This window comes from Trachypithecus francoisi, unplaced genomic scaffold, assembly GCF_009764315.1.
Source record: "Trachypithecus francoisi isolate TF-2019V2 unplaced genomic scaffold, Tfra_2.0 Lachesis_group10, whole genome shotgun sequence".
In the NCBI taxonomy this organism is placed as follows: domain Eukaryota; kingdom Metazoa; phylum Chordata; class Mammalia; order Primates; family Cercopithecidae; genus Trachypithecus; species Trachypithecus francoisi.
Genome location: NW_022681455.1, coordinates 15,277,768 through 15,298,552, shown reverse-complemented (window position 1 = coordinate 15,298,552; position 20,785 = coordinate 15,277,768). Strand labels below are relative to the sequence as shown.

Sequence of the window (20,785 nt, the reverse complement as noted above, 5' to 3'; positions counted from 1 at the left end):
TTTTACTTATTAAGATTCTCACTTAGACACAATTTTTTCCAACAAATGCTCATGGGATAGCTACCGTAAGTAGATACTGTTGCTTTTCCCATTTCATCATGGAGGAGAAGAAGGCTTGAAGTGGTCAAAGTTACCTAAAGCCAACTCGAAGTAAGGGATAGAGGTAGGATGCAAACCCAAGTGTGTGAGAGCTGGGACAATATGCTATTGATCTTTGCATTCTTATTTTTATTTTTTTATTTTTTCAGAGATGGGGGGTGGTCTCACTACTTTGCCCAGGCTGGTCTCGAATTCTTGGGCTCAAGCATTCCTCCCACTTCAACCTCCCGAAGTGCTGGGATTATAGGCATGAGCCACCTCATGTTGCCCTTGATCTTTGCATTCTTAGCACCTAGTGCAATTCCAAACACCTGGCAAATGCTCCATATATATGGAATGGAATGGATGCTTTAGAGTTAGTTGTCATTCTTCATCCTGCCAAGCTAGAGAAGACCCAATGACTCTTGATTTTTTTGTTTTGTTTTGTTTTGTTTTCTCTTTGAGATGGAGTTTCATTCTTGTTGCCCAGGCTGGAGTGCAGTGGTGCAATCTCAGCTCACTGCAACCTCCACCTCCCAGGTTCAAGCGTTTCTCCTGCCTCAGTCTCCTAAATAGCTGGAATTACAGGCACCTGTCACTACGCCTGGCTAATTTTTGTATTTTTAGTAGAGATAGGGTTTCACCATGTTGGCCAGTTTGGTCTCAAACTCCTGACCTCAGGTGAGCCACCAGCCTCAGCCTCCCAAAGTGTTGGGGTTACAGGCAGGAGCCATCGCACCTGGCCTCCAGTGACTCTTCTTAGTTCTGTCCTTTGTGCTGGTCATTTGGCTGTTTCTTCTCACATCCAGTCCTCACACTGCCCCTGATTTGGTCTGTATCATGTCCAAGGGGTTGATCTGGAAACGGCATTTCCTAGGCTCCCTCATCAACTGGCTTCCAGCTAGGTTTCACCAGTGGGAGCCTGCCCAGCGGGAGGCGTAACCATGGAGGCAATACAGCCACAGTCAAAGATGCTGCCTAAAGCAGAGAGGAAGGGAAGAACCACTCTGACTTCCTCCTTCTTCCCGTACCCTTCCTCCCTCATCTCCTTCCAGGACCTCCCATTGACTGACCATAGCTGGATCCCAGTTGGTAACTGTGATCCAGGGGTGCAATGAATTCCCCTGTGATGCAGGGGTGCAATGAAAGAATCTGAGAGCAGTCAGGCAAATGGTTCCTGCTCTGTAGGTCCAAGTTTCTTCCAATCAGGAGCTTTGTCAGATACAGAAGGTCCTGAATTGGGAGGGGCCATCTGGAAAAGCAAATAGTGGGGGGTGGGGAAGAGGGCAAAAATCCTCTCTTTTGATACTCTCTGTTATGGGCATTCTTAATTTTTTGCTGGTTGACTGGGATTTGTGGAGCAAGCCAAAGTGGATTTTTTTTTTTTTTTTTTTTTTAAACAGGGTCTCACTCTTTCAGTCTCTCACTCAAGACTGGAATGTAGTGGCATGATCTCAGCTCACTGTAACCTCTGCCGCCCAATCTCGAGAGATCCTCCCTCCTCAGCCTCCAGAGTAGCTGGGACTACAGACGCATGCTACCACGCCCAGCTAATTTTTGTATTTTTTGTAGAGATGGGGTCTCACCATGTTTGCCCAGGCTAGTCTCAAACTCCTGAGCTCAAGGGATTTGCCTGCCTTGGCCTCCCAAAGTGCTGGGATAACAGGCATGAGCTACCGTGCCTAGCCTCAAAGTGGATCTTTTTTTTTTTTTTTTTTTGAGACGGAGTCTCGCTCTGTCGCCCAGGCTGGAGTGCAGTGGCGGGATCTCAGCTCACTGCAAGCTCCGCCTCCCGGGTTTACGCCATTCTCCTGCCTCAGCCTCCGGAGTAGCTGGGACTACAGGCGCCCGCCACCTCGCCCGGCTAGTTTTTTGTATTTTTTAGTGGAGACGGGGTTTCACCGTGTTAGCCAGGATGGTCTCGATCTCCTGACCTCGTGATCCGCCCGTCTCGGCCTCCCAAAGTGCTGGGATTACAGGCTTGAGCCACCGCGCCCGGCCCCAAAGTGGATCTTAAAGCAGAGGATGATACATGTTTTTAACTTGAATTTTTTTTTTTTTTTGAGACGGAGTCTTACTCTATTGCCCAGGCTGGAGGTCAATGGCGCGATTTCTGCTCACTGCAATCTCTGCCTCCCAGGTTCAAGTGATTCTCCTGCCTCAGCCTCCTGAATAGCTGGGATTACAGGTGCACACCACCATGCCCAGTTAATTTTTGTATTTTTTTTTTTTTTAGTAGAGATGGGGTTTCACCATGTTGGTCAGGCTGGTCTTAAACTCCTGACCTCGTGATCCGCCTGCCTCAGCCTCCCAAAGTGCTAGGATTACAGGCGTGAGCCACAGTGCCTGGCTACATTTTGGTTATTTAATATACCATTTACCCTGTTAAAAATGGTCACTTAGCTCGAAGATCTTGTATTCAGTTAAGACTCCTACTATAGTGGCCACGGGAATATTGTTCATGAATTTGTGGAAGAATGAGACTCATCAATAGCTCGCCTAATAAATATAGATTAAAAGGATATCAAATATCTGCCTTAAACCCACAAAGGAATATAAATTTGCGGCAAGAGATCAAGATTCTAATGAAGGCAGCAGGAGACAGCTTTAAAGACAATTCCCTGTTGCAACTTGATGATGAAAATCAGTCTTAACTGTGCATTTAATTTCTTTTGTGGGTTCAAAGTGGATCCCTAAAGTTTTATTCGAGGAAGGTTAATCATGATAGTCTTTGGAGCCTATAATGCTTCTAATATTGGGTAGAGTGAGTAAAAGATGTTTGTGTGAATAATATTTTGTCTTTTTAAAGTGAGGTGTTATGTAGAAAAAAAAGAACCTGCAAAAATACTATCTTTGTAGACATCTTTGAAGAAATAAATGTGGGAAAAGATGTAGAATTCATTAATACACAGCATTTATTTGTAAAAAATGCCTTCCTAACTTTCCACAAAACCCATATTTCCTAAGCAAAATTCTTTATGTTAAATATCGAAAGGAACCTTTTTAAATAAAAAGGAAATAAGGGTGGCCAGGCACGGTGGCTCATACCTGTAATCCTGGCACTTTGGGAGGCCGAGGCGGGCAGATCACATGAAGTCAGGAGTTCAAGACCAGCCTGGCCAACATGGTGAAACCCCATCTCTACAAAAATACAAAAATTAGCTGGGCATGGTGGTGTGTGCCTGTAATCCCAGCTACTTGGGAGGCTGAGGCGGGAGAATTGCTTGAACCTGGGAGGCAGAGGTTGCAGTGAGCTGAGATTGCACCATTGCACATCAGCCTGGGTGACAGAGACAGAGACTCCGTCAAAAAAAAAAAAAAAAAGAAAAGAAAAAGGAAAGGAAATAAAGGAAAGAAGAGCAACAACAAAACTTTTTCCTTCATGAGGTGGTAGAGACCTATTTAATGCAGAACAACATTTTGGAAGTCCATGCCAGGTTCACAAAATTTATGCACTCTTCCTTTCCTTTTTTCTCATTGATTTCCGTTTTTGGCCTTCTCTGTGCCTTTCAAGAGTGGCTTAAATTGTCAAATACACCATACGTTATGACTGTTTACCTTTGATTCTACAGCCCCCCAACCCCAGTCCCCCATCTTCAATTCTTTGTTTTAGAGACAGAGTCTTGCTCTGTTGCCTGGGCTGGAGTGCAGTGGCATGATCAGGGCTCACTGCAGACTTGACTTTCCAGGCTTCTGTGATCCTCTCAGCTCAGCTTCCCAAGTAGCTGAGACCACAGGTGCACACCACCATGTCTAGCTAATTTTTATTCATTTTCATTTTTTGTAGAGATGAGGTCTCGCTATGTTGCCCAGGCTTCATCTTCTACTCTTGCTTCCTCTTTATTTCTCTCTAGCTCTAAGCCAGAAGTCTTTCCACTTCACTGTGCATAAGGATCAAATGAGAATTTGAGTTAGAAATTCAGTGATTTCTGGGTGGGGCGCGGTGGCTCATTCCTATAATCCCAGCATTTTGGGAGGCCTAGGCGGATAGATCACTTAAGGTCAGGAGTTTGAGACCAGCCTGGCCAACATGGTGAAACCCCATCTCTGCTAAAATACAAAAATTAGCCGGGCATGGTGGTGCACTCCTGTAATCCCAGCTATTCAGGAGGCTGAGGCTGGAGAGTCGCCTGAATCCAGGAGGCGGAAGTTGCAGTGAGCCGAGATCGCGCCACTGCACTCCAGACTGGGTGACAGAGTGAGACTCCGTCTCAAAAAAATAAAATAAAATAAAAAAATAAAATAAAGTAAAGAAATTCAGTGATTTCTGTGTTGACATCCAGGAATCATGAGTTTTGCCAAACATCCTAAGTATTGCTGTTGTAGGTGTTGAGATATACTATTAGATTTTGGAGTAAGACCTGAACTTTCACCAGAGTATTTTTATTTTATTCAGAGAAGAAGGATTCTTTAATTGTAGAATTACAGGCATCAGTAATCCTTGTGGCGAGAGGGTTTCTTCCAAGGAGGAGCTTAGCCTCCTGACAGATCCTATTGTAAGGCCTCCAGTTCTCCTTGCTTTCCTTCTGGCTCCCTCTTTACCCCTACTAATTAACAGAAGCAATGGGGGTGCGATGCAGGGTGGGGCCACTCAGGTCTAAGGGGATTATCAGTCTGTGGTTTAGAATTCAAGGGCTTGGAGAGTCAATGCTCATCATTCTTTGGTAGATGACTTTTCAGCTTTGTTAGGTTTTGAAATTTTAACATAAGCTGAAAAGTAATCAAAATCTGTATTCAGCACTTGCCTTACACACAAGTTCCTTCTGTAACCTGAGTTAAAGGGAATTGACTTGGTTTTCAAAAATGGCTCCATCCGTCAACATAGCTGAAATTCTACCATTACAAATGATGGCCTTTGGACCCTGGAAAATTGTTAGGCCTCAAAAGTCTAACAATTAATAATGCATATACTTCTAGGTCAATATCACCTTAAACTGGAGCCAGTGAACATTTTGGTGGTAGTCTAGGATGATTGGAATTGGGACCATAAAAAGTGGGAAAGAATAGGAGAAGGAGGAATTATTTACTCTGAACACATAAAGAAATAAAATATCTAAATTAAAATTGGCTCATACCTGTAATCCTGGCACTTTGGGAGACCGAGGTGGGTGGACCGCTTGAGGTCAGAAGTTCGAGACCAGCCTGGCCAACATGGTGAAACCCCCGTCTCTACTAAGAATACAAAAATTAGCTAGGCATGGTGGCACATGCCTGTAATTCCAGCTACTCAGGAGGCTGAGGCAGGAGAACCACTTGAACCCAGGAAGCAGAGGTTGCAGTGAGCAGAGATCACACCACTGCACTCCAGCCTGGGCAACAGAGTGAGACTGTTTCAAAAAAAGAAAAAAAATTAATCAATTAAAGCAAAAAATAAAAATAAAGAAAGAGTGGCTCTTTGAATGAATCTCAGACAAACTCTGAAAAACTCCTGACCAGGCACAGTGGCTCACGCCTGTAATTCCAGCACTTTGGGAGGCCCAGGTGGGTGAACCACCCGAGCTTAGGAGTTTGAGACCAGCCTGGCCAACATGGTGAAACTCTGTCTCTACCAAAAATACAAAAATTAGCCAGGTGTGGGCAAGCGCCTGAGGTCCTAGCTACTTCGGAGGCTGAGGATGGAAGATCTCCTGAGCTAGGGAGGCAGAGGTTGCAGTGAGCCAAGATCGTGCCATTGTACTCCAGCTTGGGTGGAAGTGTGAAACTGTCTCAAAAAAGAAATGTATGTTTATTCTACATGTTTTAGTTTTTTCAAGCAAGAGATCAGGTAATCTTTTCTGATATCAATATACAGTAAGATGACAGCAGATTTTTTAGTATGATATAATACATATTGAAATCAATTACAAATGTCACTTTTAAATATTAACGTCTATTGTACTAAGTTTGGGATCTCAGGAGAAAGCATTCAATATAATTTAAAATGCCGAGACTGGGCTTGGTGGCTCGTGTATGCAATCCCATCATTTTGGGAGGCCAAGGTGGGCAGATCGCTTGAGTTCAGGAGCGCAAGACCAGCCTGGGAAACATGGTGAAACACCGTCTTTACAAAAAATACAAAAATTAGCTGAGCATCGTGGCACGCATGCCTGTGGTCCTAGCTACTTGGGAGGCTACGGCAGGAGAATCACTTGAGCCAGGGAGGCAGAGGTTGCAGTGAGCCGAGATGGCGCCACTGCACTCCAGCCTGGGTGGCAGGAGTGAAAGAAACCCTGTCTTAAAACAAAACAGGCGGGGCGCGGTGGCTCAAGCCTGTAATCCCAGCACTTTGGGAGGCCGAGACAGGCGGATCACGAGGTCAGGAGATCGAGACCATCCTGGCTAACACGGTGAAACCCCGTCTCCACTAAAAAATACAAAAAACTAGCCGGGTGAGGTGGTGGGCGCCTGTAGTCCCAGCTACTCCGGAGGCTGAGGCAGGAGAATGGCGTAAACCCGGGAGGCGGAGCTTGCAGTGAGCTGAGATCCCGCCACTGCACTCCAGCCTGGGCGACAGAGCGAGACTCCGTCTCAAAAAAAAAAAAAAAAAAAAGATCCACTTTGAGGCTAGGCACGGTAGCTCATGCCTGTTATCCCAGCACTTTGGGAGGCCAAGGCAGGCAAATCCCTTGAGCTCAGGAGTTTGAGACTAGCCTGGGCAAACATGGTGAGACCCCATCTCTACAAAAAATACAAAAATTAGCTGGGCGTGGTAGCATGCGTCTGTAGTCCCAGCTACTCTGGAGGCTGAGGAGGGAGGATCTCTCGAGATTGGGCGGCAGAGGTTACAGTGAGCTGAGATCATGCCACTACATTCCAGTCTTGAGTGAGAGACTGAAAGAGTGAGACCCTGTTTTAAAAAAAAAAAAAAAAAAAAAAATCCACTTTGGCTTGCTCCACAAATCCCAGTCAACCAGCAAAAAATTAAGAATGCCCATAACAGAGAGTATCAAAAGAGAGGATTTTTGCCCTCTTCCCCACCCCCCACTATTTGCTTTTCCAGATGGCCCCTCCCAATTCAGGACCTTCTGTATCTGACAAAGCTCCTGATTGGAAGAAACTTGGACCTACAGAGCAGGAACCATTTGCCTGACTGCTCTCAGATTCTTTCATTGCACCCCTGCATCACAAAAAAACAAAACAAAACAAAACAAAAATATGAAATTATTATAGCAAAGGATATTTTCAGGATAGAAGTGTGTTTTTGAGTCATACAAGTTGTACTAAATTATGCCGAAGCTGTAAAAGACCCCAAAAATGATCTCCTTTTGGACAGTTATAGAAATAACTTCTTTGGCCGGGCGCGGTGGCTCAAGCCTGTAATCCCAGCACTTGGGAGGCCGAGACAGGCGGATCACGAGGTCAGGAGATCGAGACCATCCTGGCTAACACGGTGAAACCCCGTCTCCACTAAAAAATACAAAAAAAAACTAGCCGGGTGAGGTGGTGGGCGCCTGTAGTCCCAGCTACTCCGGAGGCTGAGGCAGGAGAATGGCGTAAACCCGGGAGGCGGAGCTTGCAGTGAGCTGAGATCCCGCCACTGCACTCCAGCCTGGGCGACAGAGCGAGACTCCGTCTCAAAAAAAAAAAAAAAAAAAGATCCACTTTGAGGCTAGGCACGGTAGCTCATGCCTGTTATCCCAGCACTTTGGGAGGCCAAGGCAGGCAAATCCCTTGAGCTCAGGAGTTTGAGACTAGCCTGGGCAAACATGGTGAGACCCCATCTCTACAAAAAATACAAAAATTAGCTGGGCGTGGTAGCATGCGTCTGTAGTCCCAGCTACTCTGGAGGCTGAGGAGGGAGGATCTCTCGAGATTGGGCGGCAGAGGTTACAGTGAGCTGAGATCATGCCACTACATTCCAGTCTTGAGTGAGAGACTGAAAGAGTGAGACCCTGTTTTAAAAAAAAAAAAAAAAAAAAAAAATCCACTTTGGCTTGCTCCACAAATCCCAGTCAACCAGCAAAAAATTAAGAATGCCCATAACAGAGAGTATCAAAAGAGAGGATTTTTGCCCTCTTCCCCACCCCCCACTATTTGCTTTTCCAGATGGCCCCTCCCAATTCAGGACCTTCTGTATCTGACAAAGCTCCTGATTGGAAGAAACTTGGACCTACAGAGCAGGAACCATTTGCCTGACTGCTCTCAGATTCTTTCATTGCACCCCTGCATCACAAAAAAACAAAACAAAACAAAACAAAAATATGAAATTATTATAGCAAAGGATATTTTCAGGATAGAAGTGTGTTTTTGAGTCATACAAGTTGTACTAAATTATGCCGAAGCTGTAAAAGACCCCAAAAATGATCTCCTTTTGGACAGTTATAGAAATAACTTCTTTGGCCGGGCGCGGTGGCTCAAGCCTGTAATCCCAGCACTTTGGGAGGCCGAGACGGGCGGATCACGAGGTCAGGAGATCGAGACCATCCTGGCTAACATGGTGAAACCCCATCTCTACTAAAAATACAAAAAACTAGCCGGGCGACATGGCGGGCGCCTGTAGTCCCAGCTACTCGGGAGGCTGAGGCAGGAGAATGGCGGGAACCCGGGAGGCGGAGCTTGCAGTGAGCTGAGATCCGGCCACTGCACTCCAGCCTGGACGACAGAGCGAGACTCTGTCTCAAAAAAAAAAAAAAAAGAAATAACTTCTTTAAGGAGTCACGGATCACCTTTATTTTTCTCTCTCTATTCTCTCTTTCTCTCTTACCTAGGTCAGTACATTTTCTACCAAAGTTACTCCTAGGCTGGGCATGGTGGCTCATGAATGTGATTCTAATACTTTGGGAGGCCAAGGCAGAAAGATGGCTTGGAGACAAGAGCTTGAGACCAGCCTGGGCAACATAGTGAGACCCCATCTCTACTTAAAAAAACAAACAAAAAGCAAAGTTACGCCTCGTATGTATGCAAACCAAGTTGGCTTCTGAGTTGAGAATGTAAGATGGACTCTAGCATGAAGTTCTAAAAGACACAGCCCAGAGGGCCAAGGCAGCACACAACATTATGGCTTTCTGTTTTGGTGTGGCTCTGAGGAATCTGATGACCTTGGCCAGTCATCGTTGAATATCTTGGTTCCCCATCCGATAAAGTGGAGATAACAATGCCCACTGTTCCAAAAGGATTCATAAGATACCATCTATGAACTTTACTGAAGTCTTTGATAAGAGCATCTTATAACTGCTATTGTTTCTGTTCTCGTTAGCATTATTGTAGTTACACATGATGACTTTAATTTGACTTCAAAGGCTGTAGTCTGTAGCTATTTTATAAGAACTGATTGTTTTTAATGCGTACTCTGAGACAAGGTGAAGGGGAAGGAAATTTCCCCTAAAACCACAGTAGCAATTATATTATGGTAGATTGAAACTTTCTGTTGAGGCCAGGCATGGTGGCTCACACTTGTAATCCCAGCACTTTGGGAGGCTGAGGTGGGTGGCTCACTTGAGGTCAAGATTTTGAGTCCAGCCTGGACAACATGGTGAAACCACTTCTCTAATGAAAATACAAAAACTAGCCAGTCGTGGTGGCGCATACCTGTAGTCCCAGCTACCTGGGAGGCTGAGGCATGAGAATCGCTTGAACCCAGGAAGCAGAGGTTGCAGTGAGCCGAGATCATACCACTGCCCTCCAGCCTGGGCAACAGAGCGAGACTCAATCTCAAAAAAAAAAAAAAAAAAAAAGAAAAGAAAAAACAGTCACTTTCTAGCACTGGTTTTACACGGTAGCACAAGTTGCTAAACTGTGAAGGATTCTAGTAAGATATGTTGTAGACATGGCAAATGAGCAATTCTTATTCAAGGAATCAAGGCTGCAATGATTTGAGCCATGTATGTTTTGTAAAATCAGATTTTTTTTCAAGACAATTTATGGAATTTGTGTTCTTAATTTTTTTTTTTTTTTTTTTTTTGAGATGGAGTCTCGCTCTGTCACCCAGGCTGGAGTGCAGTGGCGCGATCTCGGCTCACTGCAAGCTCCGCCTCCCGGGTTTAGGCCATTCTTCTGCCTTAGCCTCCCCAGTAGCTGGGACTACAGGCGCCCACCACCTCGCCCGGCTAGTTTTTCGTATTTTTTAGTAGAGACGGGGTTTCACCATGTTAGCCAGGATGGTCTCGATCTCCTGACCTCGTGATCCGCCCGTCTCGGCCTCCCAAAGTGCTGGGATTACAGGCTTGAGCCACGGTGCCCAGCCTCCTTTTTTTTTTTTGAGACGGAGTCTTGCTCTGTCACCCAGGCTAGAGTACAGTGGCATGATCTCGGCTCACCACAACCTCTGCCTTCCGGGTTCAAGCAATTCTCCTGTCTCAGCCTCTCGAGTATCTGGGACTACATGTGCGTACCACCATGCCTAGCTAATTTTTGTATTTTTAGTAGAGATGGGGTTTCACTATGTTGGCCAGGTTGGTCTTGAACTCCTGACTTTGTGATCCGCCCCCGCCTTGGCCTCCCAAAGTGTTGGGATTACAGGCCTGAGCCACCGCGCCCGGTCTGCATTCTTATCATTTAGGCTCTAAGGTATGGTGATCATAAGTGTGTTTGCACTTATGTGTTCAACCGTGGATATGATTTTGATACTCTAACCAAGCCACCAAATGTGTGCATTTTGCTGGGAGAATTGCATACTCTGCAACAGCCCGTTGCACACTGATACCCTTGCAGGGCTGTAATGGGAAACATTTGAGTATGGTTGCAAAGATTTGCTCAGTGTGAAATCTGTTCCTAACACAATGGTCAGATCGAAAGGAATTTCATTACATAGCTGGGCATTTCTTCTTTCTTTGGGGAATATAAAAGGTGAATGCAATACTTTCCAGTTTAAAGTTACCACAAAACTTCATAATCATAACCTCAAAATCTACTCCAAAAATTATAGAGAACCAGAGGCCTTGAGCTGGCCACTTTGATCTTGGTTAAGTTCCAAAAAGCCAGTGAGAGTTCAAAGCAGGGCCAGGGGCAACTCCACACTTTAATCCCTGCTCCTCTTTCCCTTCCCTCTTCACTCTCGCTCTCCATCCTTTGGTATGAACTAGCAGTATATATCCATTTCAATAACCCTGGACACTGTAGATTCTAGAACAATGAGGAAAGCGTCTCTCCTTATTGATACTGACAGGCGTTTTGTTCAGAAAATGTCCCTCAACAGATGTTAGAAAATGTGGTCATAAACCAGAAAGATATCTGTTACAAATTTTAAGGCCTTTTTATTTCCAGCTTTCTACATTCCATTGGATAAGGTTTAATTTTTCTCTTTCTTTCTTCAGAAATCCCCCTCGAGGGTTCAGGATACAGAAAAAGTAGTTATGCCTGAAGATAAGTTGCTGACTTCGCTTCTACTTTAGTCATCCCTTTCTGATCTTCCCAAGAAGAAACAAAGAATGAACATTAAGGACAATTATGAAGCAATACCCACAATAAAACAAGAATCAGTTCATTTTATTATTCAAGGTACTGTATTTGGAAATTGAATAATGCCTTTTTTTTTTTCAGTCTAACCACTCTGGATGTTATTTCAATCCAATTATTTTATTTTGTTGGAAGAAGTTTTTAGATTATTTTAACTCTGGCTAATGAATACATCCCATTGATATTAAAAAGAACTGAGTTGGACGCTGACTTTGAGGGCCCAGGAGTGAATCATTGTCTTAGTACTGACCTAGTCTGAAATTCACTTTCTATCAAATGGGCCACCCAGCATAGAAGAATTCACACTAAAATTCCTAATGATGACACAATCATTCTTCATAAAGGAATAAACCTGGAGTTTTAACACTGTATTATAATGCCTTCTTCTTTCCCAAGAAAATGTATTCTCTATATCGTGAACCAAATAAGTATGACAAATCAACAATGGAAAAGAGGAGAAAAAAAATGAATGCAAATAGTATGCTGACACAGGTGACAGTGATGACACTTGTATGTGGCTGTGCTTCCGAGTCACCCAGAGCCCAAGTGAGTACTCTACTTGCTGAAGTAAGCATTCCCACCAGGCCTGGTGGCAAAGGCCTGTAATCCCAGCACTTTGGGAGGCCAAGCAGGGAGGATTGCTTGAGTCCAGGAGTTCAAGACCAGCCTGGGCAACATAGTGAGACATTGTCTCTACGAAAAATAAACAAAAATGGCCAGGTACAGTGACTCATGCCTGTAATCCCAATGCTTTGGGAGACTGAGGTGGGCAGACCATCTGAGGTCAGGAGTTCAAGACCAGCCTGGCCAACATGGTGAAACCCCATCTCTACTAAAAATACAAAAAATTGGCTGGGTGCAGTGGTTCAAGCCTGTAATCCCAGCATTTTGGGATGCCAAGGTGGGCAGATCACAAGGTCAGGAGTTCAAGACCAGCCTGGCCAACATGATGAAACTCTGTCTGTACTAAAAAAAATACAAAAATTAGCTGGGTATAGTCGTGCTCACCTGTAATCCCAGCTACTTGGGAGGCTGAGGCAGGAGAATTGCTTGAACCCAGGAAGTGGAGGTTGCAGTGAGCTGAGATCATGCCACTGCACTCCAGTCTGGGCAATAGAGTGAGACTCCATCTCAAAAAAAAAAAATTTTTTTTCAAAATATTAACTAGGTATGGTGGCACGTGCCTGTAGTCCCAGCTACTTGGGAGGCTGAGGCAGGAGAATTGCTTGAACCTGGGAGGCGGAGGTTGCAGTGAATCAAGATTGTGTCACTGCACTCCAGCCTGGGTGACACAGCGAGATTCTATCTCAAAACAACAACAACAAAAAGAGCAACAACAACAACAAAAACTAAACAAAATTAGCTAAGCATGGTGGCATGTACCTGTAGTCTCAACTACTTGGGAGGCTGAGGTGAGAGGACTGCTTAACTCTGGGAGGTTGAGGTTGTAGTGAGCTGAGATCCTGCCACTGCATTCCAGCCTGGGTGACAGAGCAAGCTCTTGTCTCTAAAAACAAAAAGAAACAAATGAAAAACATTCCCAGTGTCCCACTTTTCCACTCACTGCAGCCTTGCTCCCTTAATTCTGAGTTTCGGGAACAATAATGAAGAGTGCTGTTTTGTTCGTATTTTCATTGCAAATCTTCCGAATGCTGCACAAAGAATGGATGGTTGGCCAGGCATGGTGGCTCATGCTTGTAATCCCAGGATTTCAGGAGGCCAAGGCAGGCAGATCACTTGAGGTCAGGAGTTCAAGACCAGCCTGGCCAATATGGTGAAACCCCCATGTCTACTGAAAATACAAAAAAAAAAAATTAGCTGGGTGTGGTGGCATGTGCCTGTAGTCCCAGCGACTTGAGAGGCTGAGGCAGGAGAATTGCTGGAACCTGGGAGGTGGAGGTTGCAGTGAGTCGAGATCGCGCCACTGTACTCCAGCCTGGGAGACAGAGCAAGACTCCATTTCAAAACAAAACAAAACAAAACGAAGCAACAACAAAAAAGGATGCATGGTTAGAGTGGGGAGGCCTGATAACATGACTGCAAGTGAAATATGAGTGTTATGGCAGATAGTATGTATCTCATCTCGCATATTCTTTTTATAATATGATACTGATCTTTCTCCACTGAGGCAGGTTGTTCCCTACCTTTGACCTTGGGAAAATCTTTATAACTGCCTCAGCAAATACAATGTGATGGAAATGATGGAATTTGATCACTTAGGCTAGTTATGAAAGTCCATATAGTTTTTGGCTGACTCCCCCTCTCCCCGCTCAGGGATGCTCACCTTTGGAATACAGTCACCATGTTTGAGGAAGCCCAGGCCATGTGAAAGCACCACTTGTAGGTGTTCCAATCCATAGCCTTAGCTAAGAAGGGTTGCCTGGGTAGGTGGAGGATGGAACAAAGGTGAAGAAATGAAGTCAATATGCTGCTACTCAGGAATTAACCTACTCCTCTAATAGTACTGCATTTCCGTATGTATCAGGCACTGTTCTAGAAGTTGGGCCAGGTGTAGTGGTCCCAGCTACTCTGGAGGCTGAGGCAGGAGAATCGGCTGAGCCCAGGTGATAGAGGCTACAGTGAGCTATGATTGTGCCGCCACTGCACTTCAGCCTGAGTGACAGAGCAAGACTTCATCTCCTTTTTTTTTTTTTTTTTTGAGGCAAGGTCTGGCTCTAGCACCCAGGCTGGAGTACAGTGGTGCCATCTTTGCTCACTACAACCTCGTCTCCCCTAGGCCCCCACACCTGACTAATTCTGTTTTTGTTTTTGCTTTTTTTTTGCCATGGAGTTTCACTCTTTGTGAAGTAGTCAGTGGGATGTCAGCTCACTGCGACCTCTGCCTCCTGGGTTCAAGCAATTATCCTGCCTTACCCTTCTGAGTAGCTGGGATTACAGGTGCCTGCCACCACACCCGGCTCATTTTTGTATTTTTAGTAGAGATGGGGTTTCACCATATTGGCTAAGCTGGTCTCGAGGTCTTGACCTCAAATGATCCCCCTGCCTTGGCCTCCAAAAGTGATGGGATTACAGGCGTGAGCCCCTGTGCCTTGCCTGACATGTGTTGATCCTTAATAAACATCTTATACCCCAGACTTTATCTTAGCATCTGCTTCTGGAGAACCCACCTGCAACAGAGCATTCTCTTGCCTTTGGTTGATTTGTAGGTTTTTTGTTGTTGTTGTTTGTTTTGTTTTTGTTTTGTTTTTTGGGGCAGGGTCTTGCTCTGTCGCCCAGGCTGGAGTGCAGTGGTGTCATCATGGCTCATTATAGCCTCAACCTCCTGGGGCTCATGCAATCCTTCCCCCTCAGCCTCTGGGTAGCTGAGACTATAGGCACATGCCACCACGCCTGGTTAATTTCTTTTTTTTTTTGTATTTTTTGTAGAGATGGAATTTTGTCATGTTGCTCAGGCTGGTTTTCAACTCCTGAGCTCAAGTCATCCACCCATCTCGACCTCCCAAAGTGCTGGGATTACAGACATGAGCCACCATACCTGGCAATTTGTGGGGTTCTTTATCATTGATTACTTAACTATTCACCAAGTTAACTTACAATGTTTATTTTGTTAAGGCTTTAAAATATTCCATTTTGGGCCAGGCACTGTGGCTTATGCCTGTAATCCCAGCACTTTGAGAGGCCGAGGTGAGTGGAACATCTGAGGTCAGGAGTTAGAGATCAGTCTGGCCAATATGGTGAAACCCTGTCTCTACTAAAAAATACAAAAATTAGCCAGGCGTGGTGCTGCATGCCTGTCATCCCAGCTACTCAGGGGGCTGAGGCAGGAGAATTGCTTGAACCTTGGAGGTGGAGGTCGCAGTGAGCCACGATCGTGCCACTGTACTTTAGCCTGGGTGACAGAGCAAGACTCTCTCTCTCTCTCTTTTCCACTCTGATTATGATTCAGGAGAAAAGTGACTATTGTGAATGAAGATCAGGCTGAATATCATTGAAGTGCTTATTTGGAAAGGTTGGTAATGCCTTTCTCATTTCTGCTAGTAATATATATTTGGCTGAAATTAGACTTATTTTTATGAAATTACTGCATCAACTGGCCATATACAGACTGCTGATTTTCTATTTTCTCAGCCACCATTCTGCTTTCTTTCTTTTTTTTCAGTGAAATTATTTATTTATTTTTTATATTTGTAGAGCTGGGGGATCTCACTATGTTGTCCAGGATGGCCTTGAACTCCTGGCCTTAAGTGATCTTCTTGCCTTCACCTCCCAAAGTGCTTGGATTACATCTGCTGTTTTCTGATAATTTGATATGAATCATCAAATGCTCTGAAAAGAAAAACTGCAGCCAGGCATGGTGGCTCATGGTTGTAATAATACCAGCACTTTGGGAGGCCGAGATGGGAGGTTCACTTGAGGCCAGGAGTTTGTGACCAGCCTGAGCAACATAGTGAGACCCTGTCTCTACAAAAAAAGTTAAAAATTAGCTGGATGTGGTGGCGTGTACCTGTAGTTCTGCTACTCCAGGGGCACAGGTGGGAGGATCGCCTGAGCTATAGAGATCAAGGCTGCAGTGAGCCATGATTGCACCACTGCACTCCAGTCTGGGCAACACAAGAGAGACCCTGTCTCCCCTACCTCCCCACAACCCGCCCCCCTGCCCCCGCCCCTGCCCCCCCCCAAAAAAAAACTGCTACAGATGACTAATATCAGGCTCACACCTAAGATTCCCTTCTCTGTGGAATCTTGCCCCTTACAAGTCCTGGATGCCTTGGTACCAGTCTGATGACACCCAACAGACGATTTCCCCCGTCTCCATTTTGTTCATGTATTTCTGGAGAGACTGTGTTGGTATGTTACAAATTAATCTGCCATGGCTGGAGGCAGAATTGTCAAGGGTCCCCTTCCCCTCAATTCATTAATTTTAACCAGTAGAGGTGATTTCAAAGAGTAGATGTTATCTTTCAGTAAAGAAGAAGAGGAACTCAGATTAAAAGGTTAGTAGAAAAAAAAGTTAGCTGTTTTTAATAAGACCGAGCAGGTTCTGGAGAAGTATGCATTGCGTTTTCAATTGCAATTGTATATCTTAGATTCATCCTTAATTAAAAAAACATGACTTTCACTTATGCACAAACACATTCAAATCTTAGTTCTTCATGTTATTAGTTTTTGTTTCCATTTGTCAGTTTTTTAAATCTCATTACTTTAATTACACTTAATGAAAGGAAAGTTATCATAAATCAAATTTTCAAGAATTTAGGAACTCATTCCTTTATTCGTAAAAAATCTTTAAATTTCTAGTTAACTCTCAATTATTTAGAGTAACAAGTAGGATACCTTTGTTTTCATAATTTAAATCAATGAATAATTTAAAATTATATTTGGCTTTGGACACAGGTTAGAAATTGCTTGTTAAAGATTTATCTTCCTGATTATATTTTACTGAAACAAATATATTGACTTTTAAATTTACCTGTCTTGGCCAAACTATATTTCCTTTTTTGTTTTGTTTTGTTTTTAGAGATGAGGTCTCGAGGCTGGGCACAGTGGCTCATGCCTGTAATCCCAGCACTGTGGGAGGCTGAAGCGGGCAGATCACCTGAAGTCAGAAGTTTGAGACCAGTCTGACCAACATGGTGAAACCCCATCTCTACTAAAAATACAAAATTAGGTAGGCATGGTGGCATGTGCCTGTAATCCCAGCTACGCAGGAGGCTGAGGCAGGAGAATGACTTGAACCCGGGAGGCAGAGGTTGCAGCGAGCCGAGATCTCTCCATTGTACTTCAATCTGGGCAGTAAGAGCGAAACCCTCTCTCTCAAAAAAACAAAACAAAACAAAACTAGAGATGAGGTCTCACTTTGTCACCCAGGGTGGAGTGCAGTGATGCAATCATAGCTCATTACAGCCTCAAACTCCTGGGCTCAAGGGAGCCTCCCACCTCAGCCTCCAAAATGCTGAGATTATAGGTGTGAGACATTGTGCTCAATGTAACTTTTCCTTTCTACTGTGTGTGTCAAAGTTTACATGTGCTTTTAAAATTGTACACATTCGGCCGGGCGCGGTGGCTCAAGCCTGTAATCCCAGCACTTTGGGAGGCCGAGACGGGCGGATCACGAGGTCAGGAGATCGAGACTATCCTGGCTAACACGGTGAAACCCCGTCTCTACTAAAAAATACAAAAAACAAGCCGGGCGCAGTGACGGGCGCCTGTAGTCCCAGCAACTCGGGAGGCTGAGGCAGGAGAATGGCTTAAACCCAGGAGGCGGAGCTTGCAGTGAGCTGAGATCCGGCCACAGCACTCCAGCCTGGGCGGCAGAGCGAGACTCCGTCTCAAAAAAAAAAAAAAAAAAAAAAATTGTACACGTTCTTCATCACTGTCTTAGTCCATTTAGTGCTACTATAACACAATACCATAGACTGGGTGATCTATAATAAACAGAAATTTGGGCCAGGTGCAGTGGCTCATGCCTGTAATCCCAGCACTGTGGGAGGGCAGGTGGATCACTTGAAGCCAGGAGTTCAAGACCAGCCTGGCTAACATGGTGAAACCCTGTCTTTACTAAAAATACAAAAATTGGCCAAGCGTGGTATCATGTGCCTGTAGTCCCAGCTGCTCAGGAGGCTGTGGCATGAGAATCGCTTGAACCTAGGAGGCAGAGGCTGCAGTGAGATTGCGCTACTGCACTCCAGCCTGGGTGACAGAGCAAGACTCTATCCAAAAAAACAAAAACAAAAAAACCCCCCAAAAAACTAAATTTATTGGCTCACAGTTCTGGAGACTGGGAAGTCCAAGATCATGAGGCTGGCACCTCATGAGACCCTTCTTGCTGTGTCATCCCACAGTGGAGGGCAGAGGGGCAAATGAGGAGGAGACAGCAAAAGGAGGTTGAATTCATCATTTTATAAGAAATCCACACCTTTGGCCAGCGTGGTGGCTCACGCCTGTAACCCCAGCACTTTGGGAGGCCGAGGATGTCTTGAGGTCAGGAGTCTGAGATGCCTGGGCAACATGGCGAAACCTCTTTTTTACTGAAAATACAAAAATTAGCCAGGCATGGTACCACATGCCTGTAATTCCAGCTATTTGGGAGGCTGATACAGGAGGATCACTTGAGCCCAGGAGGTGGAGGTTGCAGTGAGCAGATATCACACCACTGTACTCCAGCCTGGGCAACAGAGTGAGACCCTGTCTCAAAAAGGAAACTCATCCCATTCCCAAGATAACAGTGTTAATCCATTCATGAGGATGGAGCCTTCATGGCCCAATTACTTCTTTTTTTTTTCATGTCATAAGTTTATTGACAAACATATCTAGTATGCCATGAGTTAGAGTTTGATCCATTTCCAGAGGCTGTATCTCTTAAAATGCTCTTCATATCTGTTAAATGGATGAACTGAAACGTCCTTATGATTTAAGCAGTCGGTGTCTTACTATAAGGAAGGGTGCAGCAAATGCAGATCCAAAATACAAACACATTTTAACTAGTAATGCCCACTTGTTTTCCACTGAAAATGGCAAATTCTTCCCAGGGCCCTCCTCATAGTGGCTCCTCTGGACCACAGGGGTTGCGAACCTCCGGATGCTCTGGCCCAACATAGCGCGGCTGAAAGCTCTGCAAAAGGCGCAGAGACCGAGGACGGATGAAATGGCGGCACCTCACCAAGACCTTGTTTTCACAGCCCAATTACTTCTGAAAGGTCTCACGTTTTAACACTATTGTAGAGGGGATTAAGTTTCCAACACATGAATGGGGAACACATTCAAACTGTAATAATGTCTTGTGGGTGGTATATAAGACACCCCACAATCATTAATTATGGTGATTTGGAGTCCTCTATAAAACTGATCTTTCAGGCCGGGCGCGGTGGCTCAAGCCTGTAATCCCAGCACTTTGGGAGGCGGAGACGGGCGGATCACGAGGTCAGGAGATCGAGACTATCCTGGCTAACACGGTGAAACCCCGTCTCTACTAAAAATACAAAAAACTAGCCGGGCGAGGTGGCTGGCGCCTGTGGTCCCAGCTACTCAGGAGGCTGAGGCAGGAGAATAGCGAGAACTCCGGAGGCGGAAGTTGCAGTGAGCTGAGATCCGGCCACTGCACTCCAACCAGGGCGACAGAGCGAGACTCCGTCTCAAAAACAAACAAACAAACAAGAAAAAACTGACGGGCGCGGGGCTCAAGCCTGTAATCCCAGCACGTTGGGAGGCCGAGACTGGCGGATCACGAGGTCAGGAGATCGAGACCATCCTGGCTAACACGGTGAAACCTCGTCTCTACTAAAAATACAAAAAACTAGCGGGCGAGGTGGCTGGCGCTGTAGTCCCAGCTACTCCGGAGGCTGAGGCAGGAGAATGGCGTAAACCCGGGAGGCGGAGCTTGCAGTGAGCTGAGATCCGGCCACTGCACTCCAGCGGGGACAGAGCAGACTCCGTCTCAAAAAAAAAAAAAAAAAAAAAAAAAAAAAAAAAAAAAAAAAAAACTGATCTTTCAACTGTGCATACAGTTAACCTTTCTTTTCCTCCTTTGTATCTTTTTTTTTTTTTTGAGATGGAGTCTTGCTCTGTCGCCAGGCCGGAGTGCAGTGGTGTGATCTCGGCTCAGTGCAACTTCCACCTCCTGGGTTCAAGTGATTCTCCTGCCTCAGCCTCCTTAGTAGCTGGGACTGCAGGTGCACGCCATCATGCCCAGCTAATTTTTGTATTTTTAGTAAAGAGGATTTCACCATGTTGGCCAGGATGATGTCGATCTCTTAATCTTGCGATCTGCCCGCCTGGGCCTCCCAAAGTGCTGGGATTACAGACTGAGCCACTGCGCCCGGCCGGTCTATCTTAATAATAACAACAATTTGTGCCTCCATTGTGCTTTGTATTCAAGGAATTTCAGACACTCTAGAGTCAGCTCACACCTGTAACCCCAGCACTTTGGGAGGTAGAGGAGGAATAATTGCTTGAAGCCTGGAGTTTGAGACCTGCCAGGGCAGCAAAGCAATACCCCCTCTCTAAAAAATAAAATAAAAAATATATACACACACACACATGCACACGCCTGTTTGTGTAGATTAGAATAGGATACAGATCTATTGACAAATGCTATTAGAAGAATCATCTTCCCCCAGCTGTCTGCTGGGATTCAGTACCTGTGAGAAGCCATAGAAACTTTGCCCAGCAGAGCAAAAGCTATCTATTTCACTAGGAATTTCTATTTTTTTTTTTTTTTTTGACGGAGTCTCACTCTGTAGCCAGGCTGGAGTGCAGTGGCTCGATCTAGGCTCACTGCAACTTCTGCCTCCCGGGTTCAAGCAATTCTCCTCCCTTAGCCTCCCGAGTAGCTGGGACTACAGGCACCCACCACTATGCCCGGCTCTTTTTTTTT

At 45.2% G+C, this 20,785-nt stretch overlaps 1 protein-coding gene across 1 annotated transcript; it reads right to left on the bottom strand.

Moving 5' to 3' along the window:
* Positions 1–18,684: 18,684 nt before the first annotated feature.
* On the bottom strand, positions 18,685–19,084 carry LOC117088659 (cytochrome c oxidase subunit 7C, mitochondrial-like). Its single transcript, XM_033219870.1, has one exon. It carries the CDS (start codon positions 19,006–19,008, stop codon positions 18,817–18,819), a length of 192 nt encoding a protein of 63 aa, XP_033075761.1. The 5' UTR covers positions 19,009–19,084; the 3' UTR covers positions 18,685–18,816.
* Between the last annotated feature and the right edge of the window lie 1,701 nt (positions 19,085–20,785).

Excerpts from the sequence above, each read along its gene's own strand:
- LOC117088659 (XM_033219870.1), bottom strand. The coding sequence starts at position 19,008 with ATGTTGGGCCAGAGCATCCGGAGGTTCGCAACCCCTGTGGTCCAGAGG.